General features: G+C 37.6%; 1 protein-coding gene across 3 annotated transcripts in view; it reads left to right on the top strand.

Moving 5' to 3' along the window:
• The window catches only part of CFAP44 (cilia and flagella associated protein 44), a 125,863-nt gene that overhangs the window by 79,534 nt on the left and 31,035 nt on the right, over nucleotides 1-15,294 (top strand). For 2 of the 3 annotated variants that reach the window (XM_015092445.4, XM_042231405.2), the window contains 5 exons: nucleotides 1,645-1,819; nucleotides 1,968-2,145; nucleotides 4,884-5,387; nucleotides 10,755-10,958; nucleotides 12,050-12,245. In XM_015092445.4, the coding sequence (XP_014947931.2) occupies nucleotides 1,645-1,819; nucleotides 1,968-2,145; nucleotides 4,884-5,387; nucleotides 10,755-10,958; nucleotides 12,050-12,245 (1,257 nt within the window). Of the gene's footprint in view, nucleotides 1-1,644; nucleotides 1,820-1,967; nucleotides 2,146-4,883; nucleotides 5,388-10,754; nucleotides 10,959-12,049; nucleotides 12,246-15,294 lie in introns of those variants that run through there. The other variant, XM_027979978.3, reaches the window with a different exon arrangement.

Here is a 15,294-nt window from a genome sequence, read left to right as displayed (position 1 = left end):
CCTTTGTTGGCAAAGTAATGTCTCTGCTTTTGAATATGCTATCTAGGTTGGTCATGACTTTCTTTCCAAGGAATAAGCATCTTTTAATTAACTGTTACTGAAGTATAATTGACCTACAAAACTGTGTTAGTTCCAGGTTACAATATAGTGATTCCATATTTCTATACATCACAAAGTGATCACCGTGATAGGTCTAGTTATTATCTGTTACCATATAAAGTTATTACTACACTATTGACTATTTCCTGTGGTGTCCATTTCATCCCCCTGGCTCATTTATTTTGTAAGTGGAACTTTGTACCTCTTAATCTCCCTCACCTATTTCCTTCTCTGACCCCTTCCTCTCTGGAAACCAGCTATTTGTTTTCTGTATTGAGTCTATTTCTGTTTTGTTATGTTTATTCATTTGTTCTGATGTTTTAGGTTCCACATATAAGAGAAATCATACAGTATTTGTTTTTCTTACTTCAGTCAGCAGAACACTCTCTAGGTCATCCATGTTGTCACAAATGGAAATATTTTATTCTTTTTTTATGACTGTGTAATGTTCTCTTGTGTGTGTGTGTACCTCATATTCTTTATCCATTCACCTATCAATGAACACTTAGTTTGCTTCTATATCTTGGCTGTTCTAAATAATATGCAGTGAACATAGGGGTGCATATATCTTTTTGTGTTAGTGGAACTTTTTCCCTTGGAAAAATACCCAAAAGTGGAATCCTGGATCATCATATGGTAGTTCTGTTTTTAATTCTTGAGGAATCTCCTGCACCAACTTACATTCCTACCAACAGTACAAAAGTGTTCCTTTTTCTCTATCTCCTCACCAACACTTGTTATTTGTCCTCTTTTTCATAATAGCCACTCTGACAGGTGTAAGGTGATATCACATTGTGTTTTTGATTTGCATTTCCCTGATGACTGGGCTTCCCTGGTGCCTTAGACAGTAAAGAACCTGCCTGTAATGCAGGAGACCCGGGTTCAGTCCCTGGGTTGAGAAGATCCTCTGGAGGAGGAAATGGCAACCCACTCCAATATTATTGCCTGGAAAATCCCATAGACAGAGAAGCCTGACAGGCTACAGTCCATGGGGTCGCAAAGAGTTGGACAAAGCTGAATGACTAACACCCTCCCTAATGACTAGTGATGCTGAACATCTTTTCATGTGTCTGTGATAAAGCCATTAATTTTAAGTTCTAGATTTGTGTGTTTCTGACCAGTTTTTAAATTGGCTGCAGACCACTACGGTTGGTATATATCACCTCAAATTACACGTCCAATATGACTCACTTGCTTTTCTCTTCCCCCATCATCATGAAACAGAACTCTTTCCCAGCTTCCCAATATCTGCCAGTAGTTTGTTATTCATGATCATGTTCTTTATTTGTTTAATATATGTCTTATGTCACCAGTTTTAAAAAAAATAAATTTCTAAGGAGTAAAAATTATGATTTAGATCTCTTTATTTTGGTGTTCTAAAGTACTTATAGTGGGGTTTAATTCATAATAATTGCTTAATATATACCATAACTATGGATTTGGTATATTCTTGGATTTTTAAAAATGTGGCAGATTGAAAACAATATTTGAGCTTTGTCTTGATATTCCAAAAAGATTGAAAACATTTGTTGGCTCTCTGTATAGGTGGAAGTATTAGTGTGCCAGAAGAATCAGTCATAGAGAAAGGGAAGAAATTTCGACCTAAAACCCTAAGTGAAATTATGGTGGAAAATCAAATTGAGAAAACAAGGAAACTTATATTAAAAGCTGAAAGGGCCCAAATAAAGATTCAGCAAAGAAAAAAAGAATGGGAGGAACTGTAAGTTTTTTTTTTTTTATTCTGAAATTGCACCACAGACTCAGAGTTATGCTTTTGCTTTATGATTGAATTTGACTCTATACTTGGAATAAAGTAGAAAAGTTAGAGTTTATTTTTCTGTTTATGGTGTTTTTGGTTTTTCTGATAGGTACAAGAGTAAACCTGATGACGGCTATGAAGATCCCAAAGATGTTCAGGCCATCAAAGAGGCCCAGCTATTTATGGGAGACTTCAATTTGAAGACAGCCTCAGACTATAAGATACCTGAGCACATGAGAATAAATGCTGCCAAGAAGGAGGAGGAACTGGGGTACCTAGACTCTATGGTACTTACCCATAGTTTTCATGACGATGAGACATTCCTTGTTTTTTTTTTTTTTAATTCTGCTAAGACCACCCATTTTGTTATCTGATCCATAAAGATATATAATCATAGAAGTTTAGAATTAGAAAAGGCCTGCATCATTTCCCTAGAGTAATGCCTGTTTTTACACATGAGGAAATTGAGTCCCAAAGATAAAAGATTTATCCATGATTATTAACATCACAGAACCAGTGTTCAAATTAGTTCTTTGGTTCAATGCCAGTTTCATGGGTGAAAGCATTATATTTTATGGACTTTGAACCTCTGAAATACAAATACATCCTTGTTGGATTTTGTTTTTGACTGCTGTGGACTACCAGAAACAGGAAAAGAGGCTACTGTGTTTAGCCTTTGTTTGAAGGACTTGCAGACTTTTGTAGATGACCCAATACTAAACAATTAATATATTCCATTTTTATTCTCTCTGCATTCTTTCAAACTGCTTCTAGTCATCCTGATCTCTCATACCTATTTTCATACTAAAGTTTCCTCTCCCTGTCTTAGTAATTACTTACTTTGAATTGACAAGTGACTTTTCACATTCAGAGGCTCAAAAGGCATCTGAGCTAATATTTTGAGGAGACTTTTGTATATGGCCACCTAGTATGACTCTGCACATTACCCATTTCAAGGCATCACATTGGAAAGAGTGCAAAGTCATACCACAGGTATAGTATATTTGAATATTTTATAATTTTCTGAAAAACGGAGGTCAAGTATCTTGAGGAGGGAGTGTCTCTTTCAATTTCAGCAAAGATGCTGTACTTGCCAGCATCAAAGATTCCAGTATGGCAATTCTTAGCCACAGGTAAATTTTCATAGCTCACAACTATATTTTTCTGATCAGAAGGACATTTTTAACATTTTATTAGTGACTGTTTGGATTGTTTTTCTAGCTGTTTGTCTAAGGAAATTTCTGTTTCAACTATCATGTGTCATCCTTTCTCATAGAAAAATGCTTTTTTCAACCACAATTTGCCAATCAGTCAACCTGAAATTTCATGGTCCAGCTAGAGGTAATGGACAGGTGTGATGTCCTGAACTGAACTGCACTACACTGAAATCTATTTTATTAAAGTAATAACATTAAATAATGTAGAACACACTAGTCCACAGGTCAGAAGATCAGAGTTCTGTTCCACTTAATCTCTGCCACTTAATAGTTATATAAACTTGGCTAGTCATGTAAATCTCACAAAGCCTCAGTTGTATTGTCTGTTAAAAACAAATAATATTTCTACCAATGAACAACAATAAGACATGTCTAGTCTTCTTTAGAGAGTTAATAAACAGTCATTCTTTTTTAAAAAAATATTTTTTATTGAAGGATGATTGCTTTATAAGCAGTCATTCTTATCATGGTTAAATTCAAAGTCATTGAAAAGTATCAAGCATTTTATTTATTAAAATAATTTTAAAAGTTTTTTGTGGCACCAGACATATGCCATACCATGCCATGCCATGCCATAGTCATGGCATGTTGGATTTTAACTCTCTGATCAGGAATCTACCCCACACCCCCTGCCTTGGAAGCATGGAGTCTTAATCATTGGACCACCAGGGAAGTCCCTCCTCAAACATGTTAGAAACGGTATATTATACATCCCCTCCCTGTGGCTAGTATTTAGTGTGTGAGATATTTGGAAAACTAGAAAAAGAAGCTTGGTATGTAAATACGGCTCCTCAAAGACATCGGCCTTACAGGCATCAGGCTGGTTTGGGTTTGTTCTTCTCAGCTTAATTTCCAGTCCTCCAGGTACTTCAGTTGTGGCCCCAACTCACCCAAGGGCTGGATTTGGACTTTAAATCTTAATGCTTTAAAGGTTTATTCTTAAGTATGTAAAACATGTCCTCTATTTTGTTGGGATAGCTTGTAAATACACTGTAAGTTTTATAAGACTACTGGAAGAAGTGCCTTTTGATGTTTAATTTTCATTAACCTGTATATTGATACAAAGTTACTCTTAATAGCTTTGGGGCCATCTGATTGCGTAACCGCACATAGGAGTAAGGTTGCATGTGATTATAGGCTCTGGTAAACACATTCAAGAAAGACAGACTGGGGAGGGGACTGGCGGTGAGGAAGCATCTGTGGCACCAGGGAGTGGAAGCAGGGGTGTAGCCTGGCTTAGATAAATGGAGAAGGAAGCAAGGAAGAATCCAGGAATCTCTTGGTGTGGCATGATACTGAAATTCAGAATCATGACCTTGCCTGCACAAGGAGTTACAGACATTACGTGGCCAACATACAGAATTAAAACAGGTTAAACTGTAGTTTGATACTAGGTGGATACCCCTGAGTCTCTTAAGCCCATGGGATTTGAGTTTCCATCAGAGATGGGTGGTTACTCGTGTGTTCCTAACCAAAGGATGACCTTCCCCTTCCTGGGATCTGGCTGAGTACAGGGCTCAAGAAGGACTTCTGTGAGTAGTGGGAGGAGGACAGGGGATCTCAGCCTGATAAGCCAGTTGGGGGACACCAGAGGTCATATCCAGACTGTCTCCCCCTTATGGAGAGATGAAATAGGGAAAAGCCTAACCATCAGAGAAAATAACTTGGTAGTGAACAAGAATGATCAAAAAGAATTTTTTTCTCGAATTTTGCTAGGCATACCAGTCAAGGGACAAAATCAAGTCAGATTTCAGACTGCCCTTTGTGGTTGGGTTGTCATCTCACTTCCCTCCTGTTCCTTTTCTCAGGCCTACTCAAAGAAAATGCACATGAACAAGAGCATCATCTCTCTTCGAGACCTTAAGGTGGCTGTCATCGAGGAAATACAGTGTCTGGTACAAGAACTGAAGAACATTCAGTCGACTCTTCCCATATTCAAGCACCTGCCCATTCCCCAGGTCCCTCAGATATATCCAGAAGAAGTTCCAGAAAAGAGATTTCAGTATGATGATGAAACCCTCCTAGCTTTTAAGCAGCAACAGCAGGTGAAAAGTCAGGATGGAAAGGCCCACCAGGTGGGACAGACAGCATTTGCAGGCTCAGCTGGAGGCTTCCTCAGACTCTCTTCTGGAAAGGAGGGGGATTTAACGACACGTGACTCGTTGTCTAGAGCATCAAAAGCATCAGCATTCAGCCTGGACCTTCCAAAGTTCATAGAATTTGAAAAAGCAGATCCAACTGACGTGGAGCTGGAGATTATGAAGAGGGAGGAGATCAAACACGTGTACATGCAACAGTATTTGATCAACCGGGTAAGAAACGCGGCTGCTTATTTAAAGCTGAAAGATGGAAGAGCTAGATCTAGATTCTTACTTATTTTTAACTTTTCTACATTAACCTCCCCCTAAACTCTGACCAGTCCACAACTCACTGATAGCTTGGCTTCCCTCCACATCCCTGGGCTTCTGAAAATCATTCTGTTCTGCATAGAACTTTGGAGCTTATCAACTTTTTTCTTTTTGAAAAGCTATGAATCAAGGGCAAATCCATGTTAATTGGTATCTAACCAAAGGCACGCTAAAGGAGTGATGGAGCAGCTTTCAGATGATGGATGGAGCATGATTTAAAACCTTCCAGTGAAAGTGAGGCACCATCTGCCTTTCACCCCTGCTGTTTCTCTAATATATGATTTGCCCTGTTAGTGGGAGTGTTCACAGTTAACAGCTAGCCTCAGAATCATGGAATAGCAAATATTTTTATTTCTAGGAAAATCAGGACCAGGTTGGGGCCAGTTGTGTGCAGGAGGTGCTCTGAATAGGGGAGAAAAAAGTTCTCTCTTGGATGGAAAGCTCCCTCCTGCCAGTTGTACAGAGGCCCCTTGCTCAGAGTGTCTTTCTGGCCACACTCTGAAGGCGCCCCCTGTTACCTGCCCCCAGCCTTATTCACCACCAGTCCTGTTTTCTCAGTCTTCCTGTTTCTCCCCACTCACTTCCCTCCTTCTGAGTTTCCTCTGTGCTTTTCTCTTTGCTATTTCCTTCTGCCTGCAATGACTTCCTTTCAAAGTTGCCGTCATTTAAAACTCGGCTCACTTCCAGACTCGCTCCATAATCTTCTGCCTTCACTACAGCCTCTCGTTTCTTCTAAACTCCATTTGCACTTAAATCACCTCATGCTTTATGTTTATTTTTCCTGCTGTTTTGTATGGTTAGTTTTGTCTTATAACTTAGATTATACAATTTTTAATTGAGGTATAGTTGATGTACAATGTTATATGATACAGATGTATAATAAAGTGATTCACAGTTTTTAAAGTTATACTCCATTTGTAGTTACTAAAAAATATGGTGCGCAATAATCATTGTAGCTTATTTTATACCTATTAATGTCGTACCCTTACATTGCCCCTCTCTTCTTTCCTCTCCCGACCTGTAACCACTATGTTGTTGTCTCTATTTCTGTTTCCTTTTTGTTATGTTCACTAGTTTGCTTTATTATTATTATTTTTTTTAGATTCCAAATATTACTGCTATCATACAATATTTATCTTTCTCTGACTGACTTATTTCACTAATCATAATATTCCCCAGGTCCATCCATGTGACTGCAAATGGAAAATTTTCATTCTTTTATATGGCGAGTAGTATTCCATTTCACATATGTATGTATCACATTTTCTTTTTCTATTCTTCTGTTTATGGACACTTAGGTTCCTTCCTAAGTGTTGCTTCCTTAGGTTGTATTTTGAGAGACCTCCCTCTCCATATTCTCGACAATATTTGTTGTTTGTGTATGTGTGTGTGTGTGTGTTTCATGATAGCCATTCTATGAAGTGTGAGGTGATTATCTCACTGTGGTTTTGATTTGCATTTTCCTAATGATTAGCAATATTGAGCATTTTTTCATGTGCCTATTGGCCTCTTGCATTTCTTCTTTGGAAAAATGTCTATTCAGGTCTTCTGCCTATTTTTAAATCACCTTTTTGATGTCGAATTGTGTGAGCTGTTTATACATGTTGGATATTAACCCCTTATCAGTCATATCATTTGCCAATATTTTCTCCCATTCAGTAGGTTGTATTTTCTTTCTTGTGTGTGTGTGTGTGTGTGTGTGTGTGTGTGTGTGTGTGGTGATTTCCTGTGCTATCTTAAAGCTTTTAAGCTTGATTAGATTTGTCTATTTTTGTTTTTGTTTGCTTTAGGAGACAGAGCCAAAAAACATATTGCTATGATTTATGTCAAAGAGTGTTCTACTTATGTTTTCCTCCAATTATTTTATGGTTTTCAGTCTTATGTTTAGGTCTTTAATCCATTTTGAGTTTATTTTTGTGTATGGTATTGTAGAATGTTCTAATTTTACTCTTTTATGTATAACTGTCCCATTTTCCCAGCATCACTTATTGAAGGGACTTTCCTCCATGTATGTTCTTGTCTCCCCTTGTCACTGATTAATTGACCATATGTGCCTGAGTTTATTTCTGGGCTCTCTGTTCCCTTTCATTGATTGATGTGTCTGTTTTTGTGCCAGTATCATACTGTTTGATCATTACAACTTTGTAGTATGATCTTGCGGAGAAGGTGATGGCACCCCACTGTAGTACTCTTGCCTGGAAAATTCCATGGGTGGAGGAGCCTGGTGGGGTGCAGTCCATGGGGTCACTAGGAGTTGGACACTACTGAGTGACTTTACTTTCACTTTTCACTTTCATGCATTGGAGAAGGAAATGGCAACCCACTCCCAGTGTTCTTCCCTGGAGAATCCCAGGGATGGGGGAGCCCGGTGGGCTGCCGTCTATGGGGTTGCAGAGAGTTGGACACGACTGAAGTGACTTAGCAGCAGCAGCAGTATGATCTTGAAGTCAGGGAGTATGATTCCTCCAGCTCTGTTTTTCTTTCTCAAGATTGTTTTGGGTATTCTGGGTCTTTTGTATTTCCATACAAATTAAAAAAAAAAATTGTTCTGTTTCCGTGGAAATTGCCATTGGTATTTTGATAGGTATTGCATTGAATCTATAGGTTGCTTTGGATAGTATAGTAATTTTAACAATACTGATTCTTTCCATCCAAGAGCATAGTATATTTTTCCGTTTGTTCCTGTGGGCTTCAGTTTCTTCCATCAGTTCCTTAGAGTTTTCTGAGTATAGGTCTTTTACCTCCCTAGGTAGATTTATTTCTAGATAATTTGTTCATTTTGAGGTGATGGTAAATGAGATTGTTTCCTTAATTTCTCTTTCTGATAATTAATTTTTAGTATATGGAAATGTGAAAGATTTCTATATATTAACTTTATATCCTGCAACTTTGCTAAACTCATTGATGAGCTCTAGTAGTTGTCTGGTGGTGTCTTTAGGATTTTCTATGTGTATGTCATCTGCAAACAGAAATACTTGTGCTTCTTCTTTTTCAATTTGGATTCTTTTATTTCTTGTATGACTGCTGTGGCTAGGATTTCCAATATTATATGGAATAAAAGTGGCAATAGTGGGCGTCCTTGTCTTGTTCCCGATCTTCGAGGAAACGCTTTCAGTTTTTCACCTTTGAGTGTGATACTAGCTATGGATTTCTCATATTATGACTTTTATTATGTTGAGCTATGTTCTCTCTCTGCCCCCTTTCTAAAAAGTTTTTATCATAAATAGATGTTAAATTTTGTCAAAAGTTTTTCTGCAGCCAGACAATCACGTGGCTTTTATTTTTCAATTTGTTAATGTGGTGCAACACACTGATTTGTGTCTATTGAATTATCCTTGTATCCTTGAGATAAATCTCATTGATCATAATGTATGATTATTTAAGGTACTGTTGGGATCCGTTTGCTAATATTTTGTTAAGGACTTTTGGATCTATGTTCATCAGTGATATTGGGCTGTAATGCTTTTTTTTGAGTGATATATTTGTCTGGTTTTAGTATCAGGATAATACTGGCCTTATAGAATGAGTTTGGAAGTGTTCCTTCATCTGCAATTTTTGGGGATAGTTTTAGGATGGCTGTTAACTCTTCTCTAAATGTCTGGTAGAATTCTCCTGTGAAGCTGTCCAGCCTGATTCAACTTCATTCCTGGTAATTGGTCTGTTCATTGCTGTGGTGTCAGTTGTACTGCTTTTTCATTTCCGATTTTATTGACTTAGGCCACCTCCCGTTTTTTTCTTGATGAATTTGGATTAAGGTTTGTCAATTTTATCTTTTCAAAGACCAGTCTTAGTTTTATTGATTTTTTTTTCCTTCAGTCTCTATTTCATTAGATCATACAGTTCTTGAGGGAAGGGCCACATATACTTCTGATTCCTCTGAAGTGTCTAGGACAATTCCAGACATATAGTAGATATTCTGTAAAAAGTTTTGATTGATTTAATTTTAACTAGTTTTTAATTTAACAAATATTTATTGGCCATTCTATGTGTAGAAACAGTGTAAGCTAGGTAGTAGGGATGCAACAATTCCCAAGCCAGACATGTACTCTATCTTCATAAAGCTTACGGGTGTGAAGTATAGTGAGAATAAAACAAGCATAACCCTTACAACCCTGGACACCTACTGGTATAGTTGCAGAATGATGTTGCACTAAGGACAATATAGTCCTGTCTCCAAAGAAGGTTAAAAATAATTCAGATTTATTAAGCCAGCATTAAAGGGGAACCCACTTAGTCTACAGTCAAACATTAAAAGTTTCATTTTTCTTTTCCTTGGTTTGCTTTTTGTTTCTGTATTTTAGCTCTCTGAAATTCTCCAGCAGTTTCACTGCCCCAGACCCACAGGCATCTTCCTCTTTCTCAGCCTTAGGTTGAACCCTCACTCACTATAGGCGTTACATAGTCAAGGCTTCTCATCATGCACAGCCTAATGAGACACATGGAATGGTGTGTATTCTTCCTGTTGTACTAATTTCTTTAAGAGAATCTGCCCTTGGGGCTGCCTTTGCTTTCTTCATCTCCTTTGGGATGGGACGAGGGAGAAGCTGTGTCAAAATCAAAGTAAAACTGAGAATTTAAGATCATTTGAAATGGCAGTGGGATAAAGTCTAGACCAGGCCCTGAGTTACTTGAGTTCTTATCTGTAACAAATTAGTTTTGGTCTCAAGGAAATCATTTTTAGTCTCAATTTCTTCATCTATAAATAAACTAAGAAAAGAATATTGAATAAATTTCTTGTGATTCTACAATTATATTTATCTATTAAATATTTGCTGTTCCATAGGTTTGAAATTTTTCAAAATAAGGTGAGGAAAGTAAAATTTTTTAGTGCTTACTGTGTGAAGGACAGTGTAGAGATACTGTGGGGATGGAGTAGAGACAAATATAAACAATATCCATGAAGAGCTCATAGTCTCCAACTTAAAGATTCAATCAAGATTTATTATAAAACTGATTTAAAGTAGGAAGGACATTCTTGATCAATGGGTTAATCAATGATGAAGAAATAGCTAGAGGACTGCAACTTCCTCAAGAATTCCTACCATTTAGTAAATTTAATTTATATTCATTTAATACCATTGATGAACTGATTTATGTGACTACGTACATACACATGTGCCTACTCACCCACCTTTATAATTTTCCATCCAAAATAAGGGCAGAATAAACAAAATGCTTTTACCCAAACAAATCAGTATTGTTGGATAGTTTTAAAGATGTACTTATCTGTTTTAAGCTTCTAACATACCCTCAAATCCTTTTCCACCTCAGATCAAAGAACTGATTGTCACCTTTGATGCAGAACTCCGTCTCCTGAGACATCAGAAACTGAAGTTAGATACTCAGATGAAATTATCTGACCTGCACCATGTCACATTATTTCAAGAAATGCTTCTCCTGAAGAACTTTGAAAAACAGGAGAACATACTTCAGGAGCGTGTTAATTCATTAGACAAAGAGGAACAGGACATGCAAGTATGAATGGTCACAAGATTGCTAACTGGCGACAGCCTTAGTTATGGAGGGGACGTGATTCTTCTTTTCTTCTTCTTAATTTCCCCCCTTGTTCTAGTCTACATCTCCTTTTTGTCTTCTCTTCATCCTCCTTTTTCCTATTATTCCTGTTTGCTTTCTATTTTTGGTAACCTTGCTTAGGGAACAGTGAATCATAATTTTTCGTGAATTTGATTTGATATCTTATAAAGTAGAATAAATTTTTCAAAAGTGACCCTTATGTTTTGTTTACCTATGGATTTAAAATTATTTTTGTTGTTAGTAGCTATCATGTGAAGTTGAGTTTTGATTATATATTATTATGAGTGAACATACTTGGAAAAGGAGTTGGTAAATTTCTTAAATATGATAGCTACTTTCAGAGTAATACATAATTGACTAGCACAGGATATTTTCTTTATTATATAAATATGTAAATTTGAGGAGATTAATTATACCATCTATCTTTGTCATAAAGGAAGAAAGAGTCTATTAGATAATGCATACACAATAGTGATGTCAGTTTGTAGATATATCAGCTTCACTAAGAGCAAATTTGCCTTTTTGTTTTCAGTATCTTGTGTTGATATGAAAGAGTCTTTTTTGATAGCACATACAGAAAAATATTAGCTGACATTCACATATAAGTAAAAATTTTTAATTAATTTAGTTTTTTTTAATTTTAATTTTAATTTTATTTTACTTTACAATACTGTATTGGTTTTGCCATACATTGACATGAATCCACCACGGGTGTACATGCATTCCCAAACATGAACCCCCCTCCCACCTCCCTCCCCACAACATCCCTCTGGATCATCCCCATGCACCATGAGGAAGTTAAACATCAAAAAAATCTATCTTATCTGATTCTGACCTTAATTGATTTTTACAAAATAGTTATAAATTTAACCAAATGAATGACTCTGCAAACATCAAAAATGTAAACTTCTATTAAGAAGATTTAAAAATGTTTGTAGGCTGTAACCTTACACTGTAATGTGCATTATTCTCTGAACCCGATTTATCAGGAAAATTTTATTTATTATTTGTTCATATTATTTTTCATTTAGTGGAAAATAAATGAAACTCTTAAAGAAATGGAAGAGAAAAAGAATGAAGTAGCCAAGCTCCAGGACCAAGAAAAAGCACTCTATGCTGGTTTCCAAACAGCACTTGGAGAAAACAATAAATTTGCTAATTTTCTTATGAAGGTACTAAAGAAGAGGATTAAGCGGGTGAAGAAAAAAGAGGTCGAAGGAGATGTCGGTTTGTATTTCTTTCTTATATATGATTCTATTTTTTCTCATTAGCATGAAATAGAGAAATAACTAAGGGACATATTACACACTTTTTCTTTTTTTTTTTTTTGCACTACAACATAGACAGTGTAGAGGCACTGTGGGGTTACAGAGGAGAGGATATAAACCTTTAGGTCTCTAACCATCAGAAGTGTGTGTGCATATGGTATAAGATAGCATAGGGTAGTTTCATTTAACAAGCACTTCTTTTCATGTTTACTTGACACCTGTGTATCTTTCATAAAATTTCTCGTCATGTCTTTTGCCCACGTTTGAATACAGTTGCTTGCTTTTGTACTGTTGAGTTTTGAGAACTCTACGTATTATATCCACTAGTCCTTTGTCAAATATGTGATTTGCAAATATTTTCTTCTAGTCTGTAGCTTGGTTTTTCATTCTCTGAATAGGGTCATTTGCAGGGCAATAGTTTTGAATTTTGTCAGTGTTCAATTTGTCATTTTTTCCTCTCTTGGATTTTGTTTTGTTGTCAAGTCTAAGAATTCTTTGCCTAGCCCTGGGTCCCAAAGATTTTCTTTTATTTTTTTCCTAAAGGTTTTATAGTTTTACATTGAAATCCATGATCCATTTGGAGTTAAGTTTTCTATAAGGTAGGAGACTTAGGTCAAGGTTTTTGTTTTCTCCTAGAAATGTCCAGTTTTTCTAGCACCATTTGTTGAAAAGGCTGTCTCTCTTCCATTGGATTGCCTTTATCTTTGTCAAAAATCATTTGAGCCTATTTGTGTGGACCTATTTATGTGTTTTTTTTTTCTTTTTAATTCTGTTCTGTTGATCTATGTGTCTATCTCTTCACCAATACTATGGTCTTGAGTATGGTAGGTATTGGGTTCTAAAATCAGGTAGACTAATTCCTCCCACTATTATTCTTTTTAAAAATTGCATTAGCTATTCTGGTTCCTTTATATTTCCATGTTTATTTTTTTATATATATCTACAAAAGATATCGTTGGAATTCTGACAGCAATTGTGTTAAACCTCTATCAGTTTGGGGAGAATTAGTGTCCTTCCTATATTGAGTCTTCCAATGCATGAACAAGGTATGTATTTATTTAAAGCTTTGATTTGTCATCAACACTGTGTAGTTTTCAACACACAATTCATGTTCATGTTTTACCCCCAAGTACTTCCTTTTTGTTTTTTGAGGAATTTGTTTTTAATCTTGGTGTCCACATATCCATACTAATATATAGAAATACGGTTGCTTTGGGGATATTTATCTTGTATCTTGTAACCTGACTTATTCTAGGAGTTTTTGATTGATTCCTTGGGAATTTCTAGCTCTAAGGGCAGTTTTATTCTTAGTCTGTATGCCAATTACCATTTCTTGCCTTATTGCCCTGGTTAGACTATTCAGTACTATCTTGAAATAGAGTGCTAAGAACAGACATCCTTGCCTTAGCCCAATCTTAGGGGGAAAGCAGTCTTTCACTATCAAGTATGCTGCCTATACCATTAAAAACACCTGTGGGTGTTTCTTGGATAATTTTTACCAAGTTCAGGAAGGTCTCTTCTGTTTTGTTTTTCATGAATGAGTTTGAATTTTATCAGATTTTTTACTGCATTGATGATTATGTGACTTTTTTTTTTTCTTTAGCCTGTTCAGATGGTGGATTATATTGGCTGATTACTAATTACAAAACTAGGCTAGCATTCTGAAATGTTGGCTTCCTGGGTAGATCAAATGGCAAAAGAATCTGCCTGCAATGCAGGAGACCTGGGTTCGATCCCTGGGTTGGGAAGATCCCCTGGAGAAGGGCATGGTAACCCACTCAGTATTCTTCCCTGGAGAATTCCGTGGGCAGAGGAGCCTAAGGGGCTACAGTCCATGGAGTCACAAAGAGTCAGACACATCTGAATGACTAACACTTTCACTTTCTGGTATAACGTAAAGTTCTTTTTATGTATTGTTGAATTCTGTTTGCTAATATTAAGAAATTTTATGGGAGGAGAACAAGATGGCAGAAGAGTAGGTGAACATGGAGTACATCTCTCTCCATGGATACATCAGGAATACACCTTCAGACACAGAAGTGCATGCAGAACACCAGCTGAGAGCGGACAGGAGTTACTTGACCAGAGGAAAAGAATATATAGAACCACGCAAAACTCGGTAGGACAAAACAACTGGGGGAAAAACAGGAGTGTTGGTAGGACTGGACCTGCCCTCGGCAGGTGGGGGAACTGAAGCTGGGGTCCGATCCCCACATCGAGGCAATTGTCTGAGTCAGAGGAGAAACATTTAAGGCTGAGAGTGAAACAGCTGATCTGTGGCAGCCTAACTGGAATGAGACTCAGACAGACCTTACCGTAGCCATACATACCCTGGACAGGAATGCTGGTCCCCTGGAAGGCACAGGGGCTGGGAGCTGGAGTTTGGGGAGTGTGGAGCGATCCCAGGATGAGGTCTGCTGTTGATTGTGGAGAGATGGATCCAGGGGAGTTGAGGGAGGAGATTGTGATGGGAAATGCCTGTGGAGGAAAGCCGGGCAGCCACCTAAGCAAGGTGATACTGCTTAGTCATGTGTAGGGAGTGGAGCCATCACTATAGCCTCTCTCTCCGCACAGGCCAGCATCAGCAGCTGAACAACAGAGAGGCTGGCTCATCAAATGCCTGAGGCACTGCACTACAGAGTAGGACCCCACCCAGGGTGCCCCTTTAAGTGCCTGACGTGCCAATCTACAGACTAGGACCCCAGCCAGGGGGTCTCCTCTATATGTCTGATGCTCCGAACAACAGAGAAGGACCCCAGGAAAGGGAGCCCTCTAAGTGCCTGAATGGGCAGAGCAAAGGAGAAAGCCTGGCCAAAGAGGCCTTCTGATCACTAGCTACAAGAGGCTCAAAAACAGGCTCTGATAGGACCACAACTCCTGTGGCTGAGGCAGTCCATGTCCCTGCACACTTGGCACTGCCAGGGTCCCTGCAAACCAAGCAGCTGCACCACCTTCACACTCAACTCTCACGGGGGCAGAGCTGCCACAGGCAAAAAAAAAAAATGTCT

The sequence above is a fragment of the Ovis aries genome, chromosome 1 (assembly GCF_016772045.2).
Source record: "Ovis aries strain OAR_USU_Benz2616 breed Rambouillet chromosome 1, ARS-UI_Ramb_v3.0, whole genome shotgun sequence".
NCBI classification, from domain to species: Eukaryota; Metazoa; Chordata; class Mammalia; order Artiodactyla; family Bovidae; genus Ovis; species Ovis aries.
Note: the sequence above shows the minus strand (reverse complement) of the source record. Positions and strands in the feature narration are given on the sequence as shown.